At 43.9% G+C, this 24,962-nt stretch overlaps 1 protein-coding gene across 1 annotated transcript; it reads left to right on the top strand.

Annotated features, from left to right (window-relative positions):
* Nucleotides 1-1,794: 1,794 nt before the first annotated feature.
* On the top strand, nt 1,795-23,892 carry ddx24 (DEAD (Asp-Glu-Ala-Asp) box helicase 24). Its single transcript, XM_063217620.1, has 15 exons — nt 1,795-1,915; nt 3,627-3,870; nt 4,762-5,470; nt 6,312-6,564; nt 6,953-7,438; nt 7,726-7,965; nt 9,531-9,684; nt 10,178-10,302; nt 15,022-15,179; nt 16,060-16,150; nt 17,165-17,315; nt 17,960-18,035; nt 18,541-18,729; nt 19,630-19,759; nt 22,711-23,892. Exons 2-15 carry the CDS (start codon nt 3,659-3,661, stop codon nt 22,956-22,958), a joined length of 3,222 nt encoding a protein of 1,073 aa, XP_063073690.1. The 5' UTR covers nt 1,795-1,915; nt 3,627-3,658; the 3' UTR covers nt 22,959-23,892.
* The last annotated feature ends 1,070 nt before the right edge of the window (nt 23,893-24,962 follow it).

Raw genomic sequence — 24,962 nt, forward strand, 5'->3', positions numbered from 1 at the left:
TTAAAATGTAAATGTTGTACTATAATCCCTGTTTATTGTTTTTTTTTTTAAAAGAAAGAAAATCATTCATATTTTGGGCACTGTTTAGAAGTTTGTGGTCTTGCCCGTTTATTTGTGTGTGAAAGAACAAAAAAACGTTTTTCTAGAGTGCAAAAAAATAAATAAGAGTATTTTTGACATTAAATGCATCTTGTGTTGTGTTTTTCTTACAGTCGAAATCCTGAAAATTAACACACACACACACACACACACACACACACACACACACACACACACACACACCTCTAACTTCCTGTCATTGACGGAGGCACTCATGGGTAAGCAGTTAGGGTATCAGACTTGTAGCCCAAAGGTTGCCTGTTCGACTCCCAACCGGCCAGGTTGGTGGGGGGAGTAATTAACCAGTGCTCTCCCCCATCCTCCTCCATGACTGAGGTACCCTGAGCATGGTACCGTCCCACCGCACTGCTCCATTTTAGGCGCCATTGGGGATGCCCCCTTGCACGGGTGAGGCATAAATGCAATTGCAGTGTTTACTTGTGAGTTGTGATGTACTGTGTCACAATTACAATGGGAGTTGGAGTTTTCCCAGGTGGGCTTTAACTTCACTTGTCATCTTGGTTGCAGCCAGAAGTGTCGAAAGTAAAAGTATATTCATGGTGTAAGTACAACTAGTTAGCACATGACATTACACAGCTGTTACACCATTTACTTTCCTGGTGAACCAGAAGCTATGTGGTGACGCCCAGGGGGCTGGGCTACTACTGGTTCACCAGGAAAACCATTTACTACTCCATTGTACCTAATGAGTTGGATAGACTGTGATGTTGGTGAAGAACACTAAAAACATACATCATGCGTGCTACCTATGACAGACGGGAGATTTATAGTGTTTTGAGACCATGTGGTATGGTGATAGGCCTACTGCACTTTAAACAATAAATATTATTATTTATATTACTTGTTTGGCCCTCGGTCTCATTTGGGCTATTTGCCTTTAGGGTGAAAGTAATTGGAGACCTACATTCATGCCTGAAGTGCCTTCGGGCAAAGACACTTGACCTCTGACTGTTGCAGGGATTGTAACCAGTACCCTGTAATAACTTAAATTGTATTTGGGGGGCCCTGCCTTGGCCAGCCGGTAGGGCACTCGCCTGCCATACGGCTGACCCGGGTTCGATTCCTGGCCCGCGTCCTTTGCTGACTCTCTTCCCCGTCTCTCATAATTTGATTCCTGTCCACCTCTCACACTGTCCTATCAAATAAAGTTGAAAAAGACAAAAGAATGTGTTGTTTGGGGAAAGCACCAGCTAAGTCCAATGCGGATCCAATGTAATCTGATAAAAAGGTATTAACCATTTAATTTCCCGAATGAGCTGACAGTTGATTTTACTCAAAATGGTATGTGAGTCAGTTGGAAATCAACGAGTGTTGGTTATCCATTATGTGGTAGAGTGTGTATACAAAAAAGTTCAATCAAATGCCAACAGTTATAATTAATTTGTTAGTTTAAATTGCACTGTTCAACACTATGCAAAAAAACTGAGCGTTTTTGCTTTGTCCCATTGTATGAGCAATCCTATTTCTTATCGATTCTGATGTCCTGATTCAGTTCTCCTGAGAAGGCAATGTCCAAGGCCTATTTTGTGATGGATGGGATTGCTTTGAGGACAGCGTGAGTCTGTGAAGACAGCACTTCTCATGTTCCACCACTGAGTGGCGCAATTTCTAAAGCTACGGTTGGCGAGTTCTGATCTCGTCAGCGGCACAGGATTGGACAGACCTGTCGTGACGTCAAACCGACATGGCCGCGGCCTCGTGTGCCACATGAGTTTTTCTGCAGTTTACGGTTTTCTGTGTTAATTTGGACACGTTTATCAACAATAGACCTTGACGCCCGTGTCTGGAGTTACATGTAAGTATTGTTGAAAGTAGTGCCATAGTGGTATTTCCTGTTCTTGACGTACATGATGTTTAAAATGTGTTTGGGTCCCTCGCTGTGTTCCTCCGCACTACTGAGTTGTTTGAGAACGCAGCATGCTGAATGCCAAACAGAGCACAATGGTTTATTATTACGGATTCAAAGAGCACCCAGCAGAGTCAGTCAACTTAACTTTATAAGTGAACTGATTTCATTATTCCACCGGCGTGTTGAAGCTGCTTTTGTTTTCTGGCACCACTTATTAGTGTTGTCAAAGTTATTGTGTCCACCCACGTCCTTCGAGTGGTGCGTCGCTATGAATTTCTGTCACCCTGAGAAGTCAATGAGCTCAATGGTTGTGGGTTAATGTAATACTGTGCATATTACATCATTCATTCAGAATTCAACGAGTTTGAGGTTGTGGGTTAACTCAACATTGTGCATATCACGATGCAGAGAATGGAGGAAATGTGATCTGAGCTGCTATGGTGGACTGGCATGCTGTTGATGCCTTGTTTACTTTCACCTGATGTTGCCAATACTTCACCACTTCAGACAAGCAGACCCAGACCATGACATAGCATTATATTCAAAGTTAGGCGACAAGGACATTAGTTAAATATTGGACTTTTATGGTCTATACGTACAGGGACAGGAAGTGTAGGTAATTTGTTTCAATGTTACTGGGGTCAGTCTGCTCCAAGTACGTAAATTGGAGTCAGTTACTATTGTGCCAGAGTATTTTTCCTCATAGCCTACACTGGATGACGTTGTTGATTATGTCATGTGCTTTAAAATCACCTTGCATTTAAAAAGACTCTGATAAATGCGGACAGTGTATATGTAACAACAATAAATAATAGAAACAACAATATAGTGGCCTGTATAAACGCGTTGTGTTCTCTGAGGTAAGCTTATATTCTCGTCTCATCAGTGTTGCTTTGAATTCCAAAGGCTGATCTAAGGGCAGGATAGTTGGAAGCATTTGGTTAATGCTACTAATTTCCCCTGGTATCAATAGTTACTCTACTTTATAATGGTGTAATAACTAAGTTGTTTTATCTTTGAATGTTGTCTCACCACTGCCATCATGAAGCTTAAAGGCAGATCAGATGTGGTTAAAAATCAGTGTTACAAACTGGGAACACTGATGATGGGCTAGACCCAAAACGTTTGTCCCTTGTCTGTCGGGTTTATTTCGTTTTTTCGGCTTTGTTTAATACAGTTTCTGATTTTGCATTCAGCTCCAGTGTGCGACTCCTTTCTTCCTTTTCATTATACTCTTGGAATTACGCACCGAGTGAAACGCTCAGGATAAGACATTACTCTTGGAATAACGCTCCGAGCGAAACGCTCAGGGCAAGACATTGGCGCGGACGCCTTCCCACCATTACTCATCACCACCACATCCACCATGAAACCCAAGAAGTCCATATCTAAAGGTGGTGGACGGGTGGTGTGCGGTCTTAAGAGGGGCCCCCTGATTAATACACCACTTGAATAACTAAATTATTGTGTTTTTCCTCTTAGTGTCTTCTGATCATCACATCACCACATGCACCATGAAGCCAAAGAAGTTCATATCTATAACTAATTATAATAATATTATAATATGATTAATATATAATTATATATATTATATATTATATATATATATATATATATTATAATATTATAATAATTGATCATTGTGTTTTTCTCTTAGTGTCGTCTGATCATCCCGTCGTCTCATCCACCATGAAGCCCAAGAAGTCCATGTCTAAAGCTGGTGGCCGGGTGGTGGGGGGCGGTCCTAAGCGGGGGCTGCTCATCAAGGGGAAGTGGAAGGCGGTGGAGCTAGACCCCTCCCTCTTCGCCAACGAGGAGATGGGCGGACTCGTCTGCTTCGAGGAGCTCACCGAGTACTCACTGGTGGAGACGGAACGCGCGTTCCTACCGGCAGAGAAGAGGTAGGGCTGCACTTTTAATCATAGTAATAATAATACTTTAGTAGTAATAATGATGATAATATAATAATAATAATAATAATAACATTTTATTATGATTTGACATGATTTATTATTATTATGCCACTCTTCCACACTGAGAAGAGGTAGGGCTGCACTATTTATCGAAATTAACTGAAAATCATGCTCTTGGTAGGCGCGGGGATTACAAGAAATTAGCAATGGTGATTCAATAGTGATGGCACAGCAGGCAATATAGTAACCGGCCTTTGGGCCAGAACAAGATGAAATATAACCAAGAATGAACTATGTACGGAATGAGCAAAATAAAATGAATTGTAATAGTTATGTAAAGGCAATCGCATGAAACCTATTGGACAGATCTCTCGCCAGAAACACCAGTCTTTCAGTATGTTCTGGCTTCAAGGACGCTTTCAAAGCTAGGTCACTGTTGCCACGATTAAATCACGATTAAAATTCCGACTTCCATTTCACTAATTTATCACGATATTCGATTATTTTCAATTAATTTTGCAGCCCTAGGCTGGTGTTTCTGGCCAAAAATGTGTAGGCCTACTTAAGCTCCCTTCTATAATACATTTTTAGTTGTGTTTCATTTCGTGACTTTCATTTAAAGTGATACTGCCACATTTTTGGAAAAAGGCTCATATACACACCTCCCCTTGAGTTAAATAATTGAGTTTTACCTTTCTCTTGTACTTTCAACCGTTCTCTGAGCATGGCAGTGCAGATTTTACCTTCATGCTAGCAGTCCTATGAGACCAGCTGGCGGCTAACTGAAATCAGTTGTTAATTGTTGTTGTTGAATAATCATGAGTAACGATTTTGATCTAAATAATTGTGATGTTATCTTTTATTGCCATAATTATGCAGCCCTACAAAGAAGAACACGGAGAAAAAGAAGAAGAAGAAGAAGCAGAAGAAGGACACGGAAGAGGTTGTGGAGGAGGAGAAGAACGAAGTGGAGGAGGAGGGGAAGAAGAAACAGAGTAAGAAGGGGAAGAAGAGGAAGGCCAGCGCTATGACTGAAGCGAAGGATGAGGAAGAGAAAGCAGAGAAGGAGGAGAAGGAGGAGGGAGAAGAAGGGATGATGATGATGGAGGAGGAGGAAGAGCTGGCAGAACCCCCAGCCAAGAAGAAGAAGAAGAAGAGGCAGAAGAAGAAAAAGAAGAACGCTGCGGCAGCCAATCAGGGCCAAGCTGAGAGCGAGACGGGTGACGCAACAGGTGACGCTGACACACCGGAGCAGAAGAGCACACCTGAGGAGGCTGGGACCGGAACAGAGCAGGACCCCCCAGGGACGAACTGCGACCCCCCAGGGAAGAAGAAGAGCCAAGCCCAGGAGAAGCAGACAGGAGAGGACAAGCCGTCTGTGACGCCTAAAAAGAAAAACAAGAACAAGAATAAGAAGAAGAATAAGACGACTGCGGAAGGTGCAGAACAAACATCAGCCACTGTAGACGAGCAGACTGAGGCATCCTCACAGAACCCTGCAGCTGAGCAGAAGAAACAGACACAGAAGAACAAGAAGAAGGAGAAGAAAAAAGCGAAGGAAGCCTCCACAGCTGCCTCCGCAACAGGGGTGGCTACTTTACTTTACTTTTACTTTACTTTTATTTTTCAGGACATTACACATAAATGAACATATATGAACAGATTATTGCACAAATGCTCATTTCCATCTGGTGTCCAATAATATTGGTGCTTAGTAAAGAGTAATAATGGGTATTGGGGAAGGGTTCATGATTCAATGCTCATTATGATGCACACTAGGGCTGCATAATATCGGAAATGAATCAAAACCGCGATATCAATATGCGTATTGCGAAAATGGCTTAATTATCGCTAACAAGTAAAACGTTTCTGTGCTGTCCAATCACTAGCTGAATGTCAACAAATGCGCAAAAAGCCTGCCATGACCAAAGCCACAGCCCCCACACAGACCGACAAATTAGTGACAAGAAAAACACTCGGCTATATTTCTAAATATCCTTTAAATATTGTTATCGAGGCATTACAGGCTGTTATCGAGTATCGATTTTTTTCTGATATCGTGCAGCCATGATACACATGTCACAATGTGATTCTATAGCGATGCATAGCAATTCATGTACTATTGCGATGCATTGCCGTACTTTCTTTAGTATGTGTAAAAATGCAGCTTATGTGTGTTGCTGTGTAGCATTCATATGTTCAATGTCCAACGTTCATTTTCTTGAAGCAATTTACCATCTGGGAGAGAGCTTCCCTCACAACAGAAACATTACCTACTCTCTACTGAACAAAGTGAACCCGTGACAAATAGAATTGTATTATTATTAAATAATCGGTTGTCATAAATTGATGCAGTATATCAGGAAAGTATGTATCGCGATGTATTGTCATGACGATTTTTTTTTGTACACCCCTACTCTGCACCCTAGACGACGCAGCCAGAGAAGAAGAAGAAGAAAAAGCAGAAGAAGAAGGAGGTGAAGAACTGGACTAGCGCCGCCCTGGCAGCCCGTGGCGGTACTGCGGGGGCAGACGTGTCGGCGTGGAAGGATCTGTTCGTGCCCTCGCCGGTGCTGCAGGCCCTCAGCTGCCTGGGGTTCGCCCACCCCACCCCCATCCAAGCCCTCGCACTGCCCCCCGCCATCAGAGACCACCTCGACGTACTGGGGGCCGCAGAGACAGGTGAGAGAGAGAGAGAGCGTGTGTGTGCGTGCGCGTGTGTGTGTGCGTCTGTGCGGGTGTGTGTGTGTGTGTTTGTGTGTGTGTGTATGTGTGTGTGTGTGTGTCTGTGCGGGTGTGTGTATGTGTGTGTGTCTGTGCGTGTGCATGTGCGTGCGTGTGCGTGTGGTTGGGGAGTTGGATGGATAAGGGGGTGGCTCTGCAGTCTGGGATTAATGTATTGAAAGTTGAGTTGGGAGTCAGGTTCACTCTTACTGATAATTATGGGCTACTATGTTTGCTAAATTAAACTTTGCCAACATTGTTTTTCCTCTTCAGGCAGTGGCAAGACCCTGTCTGTCCGTGTCACAGTGTATAAGTCTGCTAACCAAGTGTGTGTTTCCTTCTTCAGGCAGTGGCAAGACTCTGTCATTCGGCATCCCCATTCTCCACAACATCCTGGAATGGAAGCAGGCCTCCGAGACCTGGATAGCCAATAAGAAGGCAGAACAAGAGGCAGCAGCCAATCAGACGGCAGAACAAGCAGCAGCAACCAATGAGGTGGCAGAACAAGAGGGTGCAACCAATGAGCTGGATACTGAGGCAAAAGAAGCAGCCAATGGGAGCGCACAGGAGGATGAGACCCCGCCTCCAGCCAGCAACGATGTCACTTCCTCTTCAGCGGCGGCAGCAGAGGGGAATTCTGGGAAGGCGGAAGAAGAGACTCCTGCTGTGGAGGAAGGAGGAGAGGAAGAGGAAGCAGAGGGAGAAGAGAAACAGGAAGTAGAGGAAGAGGAGGACCAATCAGAAGAGGAGGGGGAGGAAGAGGAGGAGCTAGAGCTACAAAGTGAAGATGATGATGATGATGACGAGGCTGTAGACCTTGCCAGTGAAGAAGGTTCATTTATTCACTCGTTTTTTTATAATATTTAATCACCACATTTGGTGGACAGAAGTGCTTTGTCGACAAATGGAGAAAGTAAAATAGAATAATGAAAGGTACCACTAAATGGTAAAAACGAGAAAATCACAGAAGTAAAAATCATCGTTTAAAATATTTTTTTATGATACAGGTGAAGATGATGAGGATGATTGTGATCAAGGGTGTGTGCCGATGACTCAGATGACAACCACAGAAGTATAAATTATTTTGTTTTATTTATTGATTTATTTATTTATTGTCAGGTGGTGAAGATGATTCAGATGACGATGATGCTGATGACGACGATGAGGCTGCTGTTGATGAAGATCGGGGGTGTATCCAGATCCGCAGCGTTGAGGAGGGTGACTCGCACACCAATGAGGAGGAGAAGGAAGAGGAGGGGGAGGGGCCTAAACAGCCTCTACTGGCCCTGGTGTTGACGCCCACTAGAGAGCTGGCCGTACAAGTCAAACACCACATAGACGCCATCGCACAGTTCACAGGTAAGAGGTGTGTGTGTGTGTGTGTGTGTGTGTGTGTGTGTGTGTGTGTGTGTGTGTGTGTGTGTGTGTGTGTGTGTGTGTGTGTGTGTGTGTGTGTGTGTGTGTGTGTGTGTGTGTGTGTGTGTGTGTGTGATTACTACTAGAGAGCTGGCCGTGCAGGTCAAACACCACATAGACGCTATCGCACAGTTCACAGGTAAGGTGTGTGTTTGTGTGTGTGTGTGTGTGTCTGTGATTACTACTAGAGACACATAGACGCCATCGCACAGTTCACAGGTAAGAGGTGTGTGTGTGTGTGTGTGTGTGTGTGTGTGTGTGTGTGTGTGTGTGTGTGTGTGTGTGTGTGTGTGTGTGTGTGTGTGTGTGTGTGTGTGTGTGTGTGTGTGTGTGATTACTACTAGAGAGCTGGCCGTACAAGTCAAACACCACATAGACGCCATCGCACAGTTCACAGGTAAGAGGTGTGTGTGTGTGTGTGCGCGTGTGCGTGCGTGCGTGTGTGTGTGTGTGTATGCTCGTGCGTGTGTGTGTTTGTACTTTGTAGGTATCCGTACGGCCATCGTGGTGTGTGGTGTGTGTATTGACGTGTGTGTGTGTGTTTGTACTTTGTAGGTATCCTTACGGCCATCGTGGTTGGTGGTGTGTGTATTGACGTGTGTGTGTGTTTGTACTTTGTAGGTATCCGTACGGCCATCGTGGTTGGTGGCAGAGGTGGAAAGAGTACAGAAAATGTGTACTCAAGTAAAAGTATCTTTACTTTGCCTAAATTCTACTCAAGTACAAGTAAAAGTACCTATCTAAAAATCTACTCAAGTAAAAGTAAAAAGTACTTCACTTAAAATGTAATTTGAGTAAAAGTTACTTAGTTACTTTTAATTAGCCTTCCTCTTGAGAATGTCGTGTTTATTTTTCTTGAATATCGTCCTCCATAACCTCTATTACTATCTCTTGCTTGGCACCAGCTATCATCCAATACATTGATACAAGATAGTAAAATAGTGGAAATGCTGTGTGCCATCCTGCACAATCTTTCATTTCCGGCGGATTGTGGCATTATTGTGCATGGCATTTTGTCTCTCAGTCATTTTTTTTACTCAGTACTCAGGCCAGGTTCCAGTGTAATTGAGTAAAGTACTTGGGTCAAAATGTACTCAAGTTCAAGTAAAAGTATTAATTTAAAAAGTACAAAGTATTCATAAAAGCTACTCAAGTACAATACTTGAATAAAAGTATTTAGTTACTTTCCACCCCTGGTTGGTGGTGTGTGTATTGATGTGTGTGTGTGTGTTTTGACGTGTGTGTGTGTTTGTACTTTGTAGGTATCCGTACGGCCATCGTGGTTGGTGGTGTGTGTGTGTGTGTGTGTGTGTGTGTGTGTGTGTGTGTGTGTGTGTGTGTGTGTGTGTGTGTGTGTGTGTGTGTGTGTGTGTGTGTGTGTGTGTGTGTGTGTGTGTGTGTGTGTGTGTGTGTGTGTGTGTGTGTGTGTGTGTGTTTGTAGGTATCCGTACGGCCATCGTGGTTGGTGGTGTGTGTATTGATGTGTGTGTGTGTGTGTGTGTTTGTAGGTATCCGTACGGCCATCGTGGTTGGTGGCATGGCGCCCCAGAAACAGACTCGGGTGCTGAGTCGGAGACCTGAGATCGTCATAGCAACGCCCGGACGCCTGTGGGACCTCATCAAGGATGGACACCCCCATCTCACCGACCTCCGACACCTGCGGTCAGCACACACACACACACACATATACACACACACACCCATCTCACCGACCTCCGACACCTGCGGTCAGCACACATACACACTCACACACACACACACACACACACACACATACCCCCATACCCCCATATCCCCATCTCACTGACCTCAGACACTTACGGTCAGCACACACACACACACACACCTATAAGTAGAGATGCAATCACTAACCCTTGTGAGTCTATTTTGTGTGTGTTTCATATTTGATACTGTTCAAGTTTGTTGTGATGACTACTGATTTAACTTTTGAGGTGCGTGCAGGTCTCTGGTTACTGATGAGGCAGATTGCATGGTGGATAGGCCACTTTGCAGACTAATGAGTAACTTAGAGGTGTGTGTGTGTGTGTGTAGGTCTCTGGTTATTGATGATGGTGATGATTGTGTGTGTGTGTGTGTGTGTGTAGGTCTCTGGTTATTGATGATGATGATGATTATTGTGTGTGTGTTTGTATAGGTCGCTGGTTATTGACGAGGCTGACCGTATGGTGGAGAGAGGCCACTTTGCCGAGCTGGAGAACCTTCTGGAGATGCTCAACACCTCCCAGTTCAACCCCAAACGCCAGACCTTCGTCTTCTCAGGTACGCACACACACACACACACACACACACACACACACACACACACACACACACACACACACACACACACACACACACACACTAGGCATGGTACGGTTTGCGTTGCAAACCGAGACCGTACGGTTTGCATGTCACGGAACGGGGTAGTGGGCAACCGCACGGTGCCCACGGTTTCAAAAAAAAAAAAAAGAGTGACCACCGGCGGACGACGCTATTAAAATCCTACTACTTTTACAAGCATAAAACACAAAGACTAAGTAGGATATTGAGTGTGGAAAGACTGATTTCTATCAGCCAACTGAAAGACATAATGTAACAGCATGCACCAGCTGACTAGGCTACAGTAGCCTACAAGCAAGTGCAGGTCGGTCAGCAGCACCATCACCCTCTCCCCCCTCTCTCTCCACGTTAGCGCAAGTGACTGTTCCCCGTCTTTATGCTGACCATTTTAAATTAAATGAACATGAATTTACAAACAATGACAGATTAGTAGAACATGATTAGTAGAACAGACTATGACTTACGTTACAGTAGCCTAGTGTAGGCTATATCAACGTGTAGGCCTGGGTATTGATTGACAATTTTCGGTTCCGGTTCCATTTCCGGTTCCTTCATTTCGGTTCCGGTACCAGAACGGTTCCATTTTCGGTTCCTAGAAACCCTGAATTAAACCTGCAGTTACCCAAAGTGGCCAGTAGATGGCGTAACGGGTCTGTAAATCATGAGTTTCCCTGCCTGCCACAAGGCGGAGCTCCTCGTGACTTAAGCAATGGCGGGTTAAAGGCATTTAATTCTATACAGCATTCATGATTAATTGCATGCTGCAAGTTGTCCTCTTGGCATAGCTTGGCAAGTATAATAAACGGTTTTGATACTGATAAATGTACTCATGTCTGATTAAAATTGTTCTGCTGTACGGTGCAACTTCACTTCTGGTACCAATCCTATGTCAAGCGTGCCTGACATGATTTTTTAATGTAGCCTACGCTACCCAGTCTGTCGACAGCTGGGGCTTTTCTACTAGGTACTGCAGAACTGTTCTAACACAACTAGGCTTCATAAATAGGCTATTCATGAAACTTGACGGGGTCTCGATGGTGCTGTCTCGCACGCATTTCCATACAGGGACTAGAACTGGGCCGTATGATCAGCTGCTGCAAGTAGCCGCGACAACACTGTGCTTTCACGCCATGGTGAATCTAAGCTAAAGAGTCCTAATCTAAACGATATATAGGCCTAAATATATATATAACCAGCGATCGCCTTCTCCTACAGACATGTGTTAGGGCTTGTTCGAAAGCTGCGAATCTTAGCTTTTTACAGTTTTTTACGGCACGTTTTTATGTTCTTTCATTCAAAAGTTATTGAACTGTAAGCGGCCGCTGTTGCAAGTGAAAAAATAGCGCTTTCCAACCATTTTTTTTAATCTCGTCATTTTTTTCCTAACAGCCAGCGATCTCCTTAACCTAGACCTACAGACATGTGTTAGGGCTTGTTCGAAAGCTGCGAATCTTAGCTTTTTACAGTTTTTTACGGCACGTTTTTATGTTCTTTCATTCAAAAGTTATTGAACTGTAAGCGGCCGCTGTTGCAAGTGAAAAAATAGCGCTTTCCAACCATTTTTTTTAAATCTCGTCATTTTTTTCCTAACAGCCAGCGATCTCCTTAACCTAGACCTACAGACATGTGTTAGGGCTTGTTCGAAAGCTGCGAATCTTAGCTTTTTACAGTTTTTTACGGAACGTTTTTATGTTCTTTCATTCAAAAGTTATTGAACTGTAAGCGGCCGCTGTTGCAAGTGAAAAAATAGCGCTTTCCAACCATGTTTTTTATCTCGTCATTTTTTCCCTAACAGCCAGTGATCTCCTTAACCTAGACCTACAGACATGTGTTAGGGCTTGTTCAAAAGCTGAGATTCTTAGCTTTTTACAGTTTTTTACGGAACGTTTTTATGTTCTTTCAATCCACAGTTATTTAACCTTAAGCGGCCGCTACTTCAAGTAAACAATGGCGTTATTATCCAGCCGGATAGAGAGGAAATCTTTTTTGTCGCTGTGTTCTTTGTTCCCTCGAATTAAACCGACGGTCTAAATAGGCTACATTTGTGCGTCCCCAACACAAGACCAGTTCTTTCTAAGTTAGCTCTTTTCATGGAAAAACATGTTTCCAAGGAGTCAGAGACATCTTCCTGAAGAGTCGAGGTCATGGTTGAGGTTGACGGTATAGCATAGTTGAGGTTGACGGTGCCGTTGTAAAGATGCTGCAACTCCGCACGCAAGTTAATCGAATGCAAGAGCAGGTGTTTGAACAGGTTGGATGTATTGCCATTCTTGCATGATAGCCTATTAGTTTATCACAGATATTGCAGCGCGCTCCTTCCTTATCTACTTTCCTGAAATATAGCCACGCTTTCGACGGCATGTTTTTGTTTCTCAATAGTACAATCAGCTGGTTGAATATCAGCTGTCTTATCAATCGTTTAAATGAGGTGCGAAACGGGAAGAGGAGGAGCGTGGTCAGTTTGTGACACTTGTGATTGGCTGAAATGGCCGCGTGCTTAAACACACATTTGATGGCTCTGACAGTCAGACTTCAGGAACCGAAACGTGGAACCGACAGACAAGGCACGTTTCGATTCCAAGTAGAACCTTAGCTTTTAATTCGGTTCCATCAAAGAATTGAATTTCGGTACCCAGTCCTATCCACGTGGCATTGAATGGGGATTCCGGACGGCAAAATGCGAGATAATTGAACATATCCATCAGATTCACTGTGCTGTCCTTAACTGCAATCAACTGTAGGCCTAATTATATGTAGCTAGTTAAACTCTGATGGACGGAAGGGGACTTTGTGCTGTTGCCTAGTTAACATTGATGTTTAACACTATAACAAAAATAAAATTTGACTGTTTTAAAAGGCTCAGCTTCACAGGAGTTTTGTGAAACATTCTTGTGCATACACTTCTAAAAAAACGATCTTTTAAAATTATTTGTTACCTTAACTTTCACATTTTAACATAACATAACCCTATCACTTGTTCACTTAAAATTGAATTTGACTTCTGATTTTACTTCTATGCTTCTCACGGCCGGCAGTTTCATGATAGGAAGCAACTGATTCATAAAATTCGTTCTCAGTGTGTCATTAACCAAAATAGTCATACTACACTGACCTAATGGTCCCATTACCTACAGGAGTGTAGCTGTTTTATTTTTACACATCAACTGTGTTATAGCATGTAATATTTGAATATTTGTCAACTTAAAAGTTAGGACTTAGTTCTCCCTTTTTGTGAAATAAATGGAAGCATGTTAAAATCATTGATATCTTTCCTCTTTCAGTTGGGTTAAATGAAGTCAAATTCAACATACCCATGATAAGCTTACATTTTCATTCAAATTTTTATATAATACATTTTATTTAAAAAAAAAAAAAAAAAACAGAACCGTACAAAACCGAAAACCGTGACCTTGAAACCGTGATATGGACCGAACCGTGACATTTGTGAACCGTACTACCCCTAACACACACACACACACACACACACACACACATTCACAAATAGGAGAAAATGTCAACAGGTGATTTTCTTAGTTTTGCTCTGAGAGACATGTGACACATACAGTAGGCTACTGTCACCATTTCTCAATGTCCAGTGTTCTAGCTTTGGTAGTGCATGAAACACAGAGTGATTGGATACTCTTTGGTGTAAAACTCTGTGGAATATCCAATCACTGGGCGTTTCACATCCTGGCAAGGCTAGAACACTGGACATTGAGAAATAGTGCCTATGGCTATTTTTCAATGCTCTAGTAAACACACTTGGAAGTGTGTCAGCCTAATTAATCACACACAGTGATTGGATACTCTCTGGTGAACTCTGCAGAGTATCCAATCACTGGCGGTGACTAATTAGGCTGACACACTTCCAAGTGTGCTCACTAGAACATTGAGAGATGCGCCATGACCTCTTCAATCACAGGCTGTTCCTGCACGTCATGCAGATAAAAGCCAACAGGTGGCAGCAGAGTGCCAACAGCAGTAACAATCTGGAGCATCAGCAGTGACGGCAGCATATTTAGTCATCATGTTGTGTATCTTATTTATAAATATTTAGTTATCATAGATTTTATATTGTAAAATATTTATGATTATTCCCTCAGCCATCCTGACCATGGTGCATGCCCTGAGTCTGTGTGTCATGCACAAGAAAATATATAGATGCAGTATATTATATTATATTATATTATACTGTATGTTGTTATATGTTATTATATGAATAATACTTAGAATTCCCTCCTCGACTACTTTCACTATCGTGCACAGTCTGGCCTTGTGTGTCATATAGAATATATATAGATATATATATATAGATATATAGATATATATAGATATATAGATTCAGTATATTTTACATTATATTGCATTATATGTTCTCTGACCATGGTCCACAGCCTGCCCCTGCGCGTCATGAAGTAACATATAGATAAAATATTATTAAATACATTAACTATGACTAATATTATATTATATTATATTATACTGTATTATCATTCCCTCTTCAGCTACCCTGACCATAGTCCACAGTCTGCCCCTGCATGTCATGCAGAAGAAATATATAGATGTATTATATTATATTATATTATATATTATATTATATTATATATTATATTATATTATATTATATTATATTATATTATATTATTGTATCCTCTTCAGCTACCCTGACCATGGTGCACAGCCTGCCCCTGCGTGTCATGCAGAAGAAATCCAAGAGGGGGCAGCAGAACCCCAACAGCAGCAACAAGCTGGAGCTGCTGATGCAGAAAGTGGGCATCCGGGACAAGCCCAAAGTCATCGACCTCACACGACAACAGGTAAGGGGTGGCAAAACACACACACACACACACACACACACACACACACACACACACACACACACTAGGCTGCATTCTGTCATAAAATGCTAAAAGTGGGCATGCCTTTTCGGACCAGAGCTTAGCAGTTCTAGAGGAATAATCTGAACTGTTAAGTATACTTAATGAAAATGGCATACTAATTGATCAACATGTGTGCTAGCCTACCTTGGCAGAGGGAAAGGGGAATCGCATGCTCTGAAAAAAATGACATGGCAAGTATTAGCACTAAGATTTTCAGGTGTAAACCAGAGCCTTCATGGCCATTCTATTCAATATTAGATTCCTTAGGCCAGCTATCCGATTATTTTGTTTACTCCATGATTTGAATCAAACTTATGGGAAACTTAAGGGCTAGGCTTATGTTTGAAATGTCAATGTTGTAGGACTAAACGTTTTAATTAATCACTGTCCCGAGTCAGCCGATGCTTAATCACTGTCCCGAGTCAGCTGATGCTTATTTGAGTCACTAGTAAGTGGACGATGACGCTCACGACCACTTCCAGGGTCCCTTGTCAAAGAACTCCAAATGTAACTTTTGTGAGAGCGGTCCGTGGGAAACACAATTAGGAAACACTCATACAAAAAATCACTTTGCATACCGTATTCAGATTTGTATCAACTGCTGGCATTCCGTGATGGAAAACATTCGCACAGCAAGTTGATTTTAACAGCATTTTTTCTTGACTGTAGATTTTGAGACAGGCATGCCACGGGCACCTCTCAAACGGCGTCATCCTACATTGTGCCCCACACATAAATGAACAGAAGCTGAAATACCTGCCTGCATGTTACTTGATTCAAATTGATGGTTATTTTATTTCTGCTTGCGTACCAACAGGCCACCGTAGAGACGCTGGTGGAGACGCGTATCCAGTGTACCAAGGAGGAGAAGGACTTCTACCTATACTACTTCCTCTCCCAGTACCCAGGTAAGCTATACTATAGAGAGAGAGAGTGTGAGAGAGAGAGAGAGAGAGAGAGAGAGAGAGAGAGAGATGCAGAGAGAGACAGATGCAGAGAGAGAGAGAGAGATGCAGAGAGAGAGAGAGAAATGCAGAGAGAGAGAGAGAGATGCAGAGAGAGAGAGATGGGGAAGAGACATATGGGGGAGACTAAATCACGTGTTCAATTGGCAGTCTTGTACAAACGGATGAGGGTGGTCAAAATGTTTAATGTTTTAATTGAACAACATGGTGTTCGCCAACAGTTTCATGTGTGTATATTTATTTTTCACATTTATGAAATTTAGGAGGGTAATTTTAAAATCTGTTTTTCTCCATTCTCTGTGCCCATGGCACACCATGGTGTTTGCCAACAGCATCGAGTGTCTCTCTGACATTACTCCACTCTCCCTAAGTTTAAAGGGCCACTGTGTAATATTTTGAATTACTCTGCTCTCCTAAGTTCAAAGGTGCATTGTGTAACTCTCTCAGCCTAACCATCACTTAACCCATTGACGCCTAAGGCACCTGCAAGAAAGGGTGCTGAATGCCTGAGCCCTTTTTAAGAAAAGCTGCCCTCAGCCTATAAAAAACTAAATATCTCAGCTTCTGAAGCACATACAAATATTTGTTAAGTTGCATTTAAACGCTAAGATCCTCATCTTTCAATAGAATGTGTTCATTCATCTCAAACAAACAGAGATTTTTAATAAAGTTGTCTCAAATCTCATGAGCCTGAATGTTGCGTAATGCAGCTCCAGGCGCCAGGGCCAATGTTGCGCAATGCAACATCAGGCATCAATGGGTTAAAGGGCAATTCCCTCCATTTCTGAACATGTCACATCTGATGCAGACTAATGAAAGTTGACCGAAGGGAAAACAGCGAGAATTTTTCATGTGGGCTGCACAAAGTTAGCCAATTGCGCTATTTTCTGTTAAAGCGGGCTATATCGAGCAAGTATTTTGCCTTTTAATAATATTTCCTGTGTTCTCTGTGTGCAGGGCGTACCATGGTGTTTGCCAACAGCATTGAGTGCATCAAGAGACTCAGTAGCCTGCTGTTGATTCTGGACCAGACGCCTCTTCCCCTACACGCAAACATGCACCAGAAACAGAGGCTGAAGAACCTGGAACGCTTTGCAGAGAGGGAACAGTGAGTACACACACACACACACACGCACACACACACACACACACACACACACGCCAACATGCACCAGAAGCAGAGGCTGAAGAACCTGGAACGCTTTGCAGAGAGGGAGCAGTGAGTTGGAGACAAGACACACACACACACACACACACGCACACACGCACACATGCACCAGAAGCAGAGGCTCAAGAACCTGGAACGCTTTGCAGAGAGGGAACAGTGAGTACACACACGCGCACGCACGCACACACGCACGCACGCACACACACACACACACACACACACACACACACACACACACACACACACACACACACACACACACACACACACACACACACACACACACACACACACAGAACCTGGAGCAATTTGCGGAGATGAAAGAAGCCCTCACATGTGTGCTGGGCCTGTAACCAATACACTGTATCTGAAGAATTTGAACTGGCTTTGGAGAGCAGTATTTATCTAGTAGTTTATTAGCTGTATTCTCTCCTCTGTAGCTGTGTAATGCCACTGTATTGTGAGTGTAGTCTAATGTAATATATTGTAAGTGTAATCCTGACTGTGTTATTCTTTCCTCATCATCTGTGTAATGTAATGTAATGTATTGTAAGTGTAATGTAATATTATTCTCTCCTCATCAGCTGTGTGCTGTTGACTACTGATGTGGCAGCCAGAGGGCTGGACATCCCCAACGTACAGCACGTCATCCACTATCAGGTAACAAACCTCTCATTATTAATCATTAATATAGTAAATAATTAATATAATAATATAGTATAATAATAATTAATATTATTAATATTATAGTGTATTATAATAAATATACTATTGTACGTGGTACAGGTGCTCTATTGTAGACAAGAACTCCCTGTTCATTGTGTGTGTGTGTGTGTGTGTGTGTGTGTGTGTGTGTGTGTGTGTGTGTGTGTGTGTGTGTGTGTGTGTGTGTGTGTGTGCGCGTGTGCCTCTACCTGTGTGCGTGCGTCTACCTGTGTGCGTGTGTGTTTGTCTGTGTGTGTGTCCGTGCATGCGTGTGTGTGTGTGTGTGTGTGTCCACCTGTGTGCGTGTCCGTGCGTGCGTGTCCGTGTGTGTGTGTCCATTTGTCCGTGTGTGTGTGTCTCTGCTTGCGTGTGTGTGTGTGTGTGTGTGTGTGTGTGTGTGTGTGTCCGTGTGTGTGTGTGTGTCTCTCTGCCTGCGTCCGTGTGTGTGTGTGTGTTCCAGGTCCCGCGCACCTCTGAAACGTACGTGCACCGCAGCGGCCGAACGGCACGGGCCACCAAGCAGGGCCTCAGCTTGCTGCTGATTGGTCCAGACGACCTGATGAACTACAAGAAGATCTACCGCACGCTGGGCAAGGACGAGGACCTGCCCACATTCCCCGTACAGACGCGATGCATGGCAGCCATCAAGGTAGCACACACACACACACACACACACACACACACACACACACACACACACACACACACAGCAAGGACGAGGACCTGCCCACATTCCCCGCACAGACGCGATGCATGGCAGCCATCAAGGTAGCACACACACACACACACACACACACACACACACACACACACACACACACACATTCACACACACACACAGAGCAAGGACGAGGACCTGCCCATATTCCCCGTACAGACGAGATGCATGGCAGCCATCAAGGTAGCACACACACACACACACACACACACAGAGTGCGTCTTAATATGCGACCTTGCCTTCTCCACTTGCCTCCTCCACTTGCTTCTCATCATGATGACATCACTGACAACAGCATTATATTTCAATATCTTGCAAAAGCTCAATTGTAGAGTGTTTTTCTCATTTGCAATTGGGATGGTGAATGAAAAACAGTCCCTCAAAAGTTGTTGTGGCTATGCTGACAGCTGGGAAACTTTATCGTTTTCTCCACGGAGGAGGGGCCAGGAGGCGGGACGAGGAGACAAGCGCAAGTGGAGGAGGCAAGGTCGCATATTAAGACGCACTCACACACACATTCATACAGAATAGCTTAGGACGGTTGCACACAGAATGACTTGGAGGGGTGTAAAGAATGTTTTCACTGTATGAAAGCTGATGACCCCTTGCTCGCTCACGTTCTCTCTCTCCCTTCTCCCTCTCTCTCTCTCTCTCCCTATCTCTCTCTGTCTCTCTCTCTCTCTCTCTCCCCCTCCTTCCCTCCCTCTCTCCCTCTGTCTGTATCTCTCTCTTTCTCTCTCTCTCTACATCTCTCTTTCTCTCTCTCTCTCTCTCTCTCCTCCCCCCCCCCCCCCCCCCCCCCCCCCCATCTCCCTCTCTCTCTCCCTCTAGGAGCGTGTGAAGTTGGCCTGGAGGATTGAGAAGATTGAGTACCACAACAGCAAACAGCGTCATCACAACTCCTGGTTCACACAGCAGGCAGAGGCCATGGACATAGACCTGGACGATGACGTACTGATGGGTTAGTACACACACACACACACACACACACACACACACACACACACACACACACACACACACACACACACACACACACACACACACACACACACACACACACACACACGGCAGGCAGAGGCCATGGACATAGACCTGGACGACGACGTACTGATGGGTTAGTACTAGTGGTGGGCCGTTATCGGCGTTAACGTGCTGCGATAATGTGAGACTCTTGTCGCGCGATAAAGAAAATATCGCACGTTAATCTATTCTCAAAATATAGGTTTGGAGTTTGGGTATGCACGTCACCATAGCGTTTAATTGACAGACGCTTTCAGACTGCGCTCCAGTCGCTTCTCCTCTCTCCACCTGTTGTTTCAGCAGACCTACTAAATATGAAGTGTTTGCATGCTGAAAACATTAATCCCTCTGCCGTGGTAGTTGTTGTTTGAGTGCTTTTTCATAAGTAGTAGACTAAAGAGACGTTATTGTTTGAGGTGAAGCATAGAGAGACATTATTGTGTGTGAGTAGCTACCAGCCCGACATAGCCTACATTTCCTCATGCATTGCATAGAATACATAAACAACTTCCAGAAATCTTGCCTGTGCTATAATTGCAAAACATTCCGTGTGATAGTCCTATGCATTTTGAAGATTGTCAAACTGAAACTGTCAATATCTACTCTCGCTGAATGTTTGTGTTGCAATCGCGCACATTTGCGATTCAGTGAGATATTCTCATGTCCGACGGTAATAAAGCTCGCGGTTGTCGCGCTTGACTTTTTTTTGCAAACTGAATTCATGTCGAGTTGTAACTCATCTGACATTCTAACTCTGAGAACAACTGTCAAATCGCCGTGTGCCAGTGCTGTAGGTTCTAGATGAGGGCTGCTGAGCCAACTACGCGCAGAGCCCCTCCCTCTCTTAAAGGAGCCGCTGCTCCTTTTAACAGTCAGTGGCAGATTCTCTCTCTCTCTCTCTCTCTCTCTCTCTCTCTCTCTCTCTCTCTCTTGCTCTCTCTCTCTCTCTCTCTCTCTCTCTCTCTCTCTCTCTCTGCCCATTAGAAATGCTGCATTGTTGAGGTAATTTTGTTTAAAATTAAATGTTTGATAGATTTATCTGTATTTGCCTCTACAACTTATAGCGCTGTTCATTTTGAAATTTCAGTATCTTATAACTGTATATGCTTCCTAACATATTGGACACACTTTACACATATTGCTGTAATTTTTTCATCACCAAGTATCAACATGACCATTTTTTGAAGATGAGATGCATTTTGGGAAAAAAAAGATGAGCTCTGGTCTAATGTGCCATCTGTCTTAAGAAACCCCAATGTTTTTTCGGCATTATTTCGCTATTGTGCCTATTCTGAATGAGCCATTTTGATATAGATTAATCTAGATTAATCTAGATTAATTTCATAATTACAGTGAGATTAATCTAGATAAAAAAAATTAATCTATGCCCACCCCTAGTTAGTACACACACACACACACAGCCCTGCCTGCCTGCCGCACCCTTTACACCAGGGATGGGGAACCTTTTTCATTCGGAGGGCCACTTCAAATTCCTCCAAGGCTATAAAAGTCCTCCCAAGGGCTGTACTATGAACACAAACCAGGATTTCCCCCTGCACCTATGTCTAGGCCTATATTGAAGGCAGCCAGCTTTAAAACAGACCCCACCTTCTCTACGTCCCCTGAATATAACTTCATTGTATTGCAAATGCTTTTTCTGAGATTCCTTCACAAAATGTGTCTTATTTCATGTGGAGCTGCTCAACATTTAAAATTATATCAGAACCGAATAAAACTGCCACAGGGGCCGCAAACGGCCCTCGAGACATAGGTTCCCCACCCCTGGTCCTCGAGACATAGGTTCCCCACCCCTGGCCCTCGAGACATAGGCTCCCCACCCCTGGCCCTCGAGACATAGCTTCCCCACCCCTGGCCCTCGAGACATAGGTTCCCCACCCCTGGCCCTCGAGACATAGGTTCCTCACCCCTGGCCCTCGAGACATAGGTTCCTCACCCCTGGCCCTCGAGACATAGGTTCCTCACCCCTGGCCCTCGAGACATAGGTTCCCCACCCCTGGCCCTCGAGACATAGGTTCCTCACCCCTGGCCCTCGAGACATAGGTTCCTCACCCCTGGCCCTCGAGACATAGGTTCCTCACCCCTGGCCCTCGAGACATAGGTTCCTCACCCCTGGCCCTCGAGACATAGGTTCCCCACCCCTGCTTCACATGTTTATCTCCCCTGACCTGTTTTCATGCAAAACTATTCATGAGAAAAAAAAGCTAAGCAGTTCCTAAGAATTGTCTTCAGTGAAATTCTCAAGTATTTTTAACGAACAATGCCCTTTCTTAAGCACTTAGGGTTTTTTTCCTCTCTTGAGAACGTCATAGAAGAATATTTCTTTGCTCAGGCCTATTTATAAAGACGTAGAAGTAAAAATAACTTTTTAAACATCTCAAACAATTACTGCAGAGCCTGTTGGGTCAGTGTGACCCTATCTGCCCGTGTTGTTTTGTAGCCTACTGTAGTCTACTACAAAATAAATAAATAAAATAACTGGGGTATTTTGGAGCCTTCCCTTTGCCTTCCTAATGTGCTCCTGACATGAAAGCTGCCAATCATGTTTACACGTAGCTTAACCTATCATTTTCTACAATTTAGAGGTAGATGGATGGATAGATCGATATATTTTTTTTTTTGCATATAGACCTAGGCTACTTGAAATCACTGTTCTCATGATTTTTTATAGGCTATTAATAACACACACACACACACACACACACCATCTCACAGTGTTGCGTTGTCTCTCCTTGTGTTTGTAGCTGCTGGTCGTGATAAGGTGGCTGAAGCGGTTGGTGAAGGGTCTTAGGAAGCAGTTCAAACACTCACACACACTCACACACAGCCCATCATCTCACAGTGTTGCGTTGTCTTTCCTTGTGTTTGCAGCGGCTGGTCGTGATCAGGAGGCAGATCTGGAGCAGCAGCGGTTGGTGAAGGGTCTTAAAAAACAGCTGAAGCATCTGCTGGGCCAACCGGTCTTCAGGAACGAGATGAAGACGCGATACCCCACGCAGATGGGCAAGCTGCAGCTCCCTCAACTCCCATTGGCCACCGCAGAGACCGCCCTCACCAGCCTGGCCAATCAGAAGACGGTCAGGAAGCAGTGGACTCGCAAGAAGCCCAATAAGAAATGACCAGCAAGTACTGGACACTTAAGGACATCCAATAAGAAATGACCAGGAAGTACTGGACACTCAGTACGCCCAATAAGAAATCACCTGGAAGCAGTGGAAACACTCAAGAGGCCCAATCAGATCAAAGACTTTTTGTTCTGCCACCACATACATATGACATCATGGACAACTCGAACTTTTTATAACTTTTTTTGTTTGTTTTAAATAGGTGGAATGAGTTGTCCTTACAGATGCATGCAAATGATTCATGCATGATGGGCTGGATTAGTACAGTATTGGCAGAGAGAGTAGAGAGAGAGAGGTTCCATTGGCCCATTGTTTCCGGGGAAATCCCCCTTTAGGCAGACCTAAGGACTGTTCTATTCAATGCCAGGAGTGTTATGACACGCCCCTTTAGGCAGACCGGAACTTGGTCATGTTAGGAGCCCATAGCAACCTATTACATTGGCATATCTATATACTTAAAGAATCTCTGGTATTGGTTATTTCCATTATTCTACCTCCCATCCTTGTGCCCTCGTGATGATGTCGAGATGACTTCAGAAGTTTAATTAAATATCTTGTCAAGCGCAGTTCAAAGGTTGACCATTTGCAATCAGGATGTTGAATGGGGAAAAGTCCCCCCATGAGTTGTTGTGTCTAGGCCAGGGGTGGGGAACCTTTTTCATTAGGGTAGGCCACTTCAAATTCATCCGAGGGCCGTGCTGTGGACACAAACCAGGATTCCCCCTGCACTTTAGACCTATATTGAAGGCAGCCACCTTTTAAAACAGACCCCACCTTAACTTAATTGTATTGCAAATGTATTTTCGAAGATTCCATTACAAAATGTGTCACATTTCATGTGAAGCTGCATAACATGAAAATTACATCGGGGGCGGAATAAAACTGCCTCAAGGGCCGCCAACGACCCTCGAGACATAGGTTCCCCACCCCTGGCTAACTGTGGGGAAACTAAATTGTTTTCTCCACAGAGGTGGGTCGTCAGCCAAGCGCGAGGTCACAACCGCTGGTTGAGGATGGGAGTTTGGAGAATGTTAATAACATCTAGGTTGCATTGTGATCCGGCACAGCCTCCTACCCCGGGCATATTAATGTTTTGGTGGCATTTGACCAGACACCAATATCTGACACCTGTGGAGTGTCATTTTCACGTTGTCACCTAGGCCCTACTCCCTGCCCTAAACCTCACAGTCAGTGCAGCCATGTTGCTGCCAGGGCATGGAGTTGAGTTTTAAATGCCACTTGTTGTCAACTGTGTGCCACAAGAACGCAGGCCAGAGTGAGGCACAGGGGCATATTGAGGTAATGGATGATGTGCAGATTCTGTGCTTTGCAATGATACCTTACGCATGATAATCTGGTGATGTCTGATGACTTTGCAGCCTTTTGAACGTTTTGAACATAGAAAACAGAATTCAGCTCTGAAAGTTTATCTTGCCCACAGAAAAGATAAACTAGCGCTTTTAGACAACCCAATTATAGCCAAATGTTTTCTGAAGCAATGAATAGCTTCTTCAAAAACAAAACAAACAAAAAACAAATCCTGTTATTTAGAGTTTCCTCAGCAATGTTGTTATGGTGCAGTTCAGTGTTTTCACTGAAGAGTGAACAGGCCTTTTGACTGACCTGCCTGTAATTAGCTTGTTGAGAATGCCTCTATCACTGCATGTGCATGCATCTGTAAGCACAACTCGATCGCACCTCATCATGATACGGCAGGGGAATTGAGAGAGCAGCAGCAACCAAGACGTGTTGAGAATTTCACAACACAAGGGTTGGTTTTTTTTGTATGCATGTCTCGAAATCCATTGACTGGAAGAGATTTCAGTGTTTGCAGTGACCCAAGACCTTGTGGGGTTACTGTTATGTTTCATAACGTTAGTGGAACGTTGAGGAAACCTAAAAGTGATGAAACAAACCGCTGTTGTAATGTTGGTTAAAAAAAAAAAAGAAACGACTGTACAGTTTTGAGTCGAGTACATGTTTTTTTTGTATGTGTAC

The sequence above is a fragment of the Engraulis encrasicolus genome, chromosome 15 (genome assembly GCF_034702125.1).
Source record: "Engraulis encrasicolus isolate BLACKSEA-1 chromosome 15, IST_EnEncr_1.0, whole genome shotgun sequence".
NCBI classification, from domain to species: domain Eukaryota; kingdom Metazoa; phylum Chordata; class Actinopteri; order Clupeiformes; family Engraulidae; genus Engraulis; species Engraulis encrasicolus.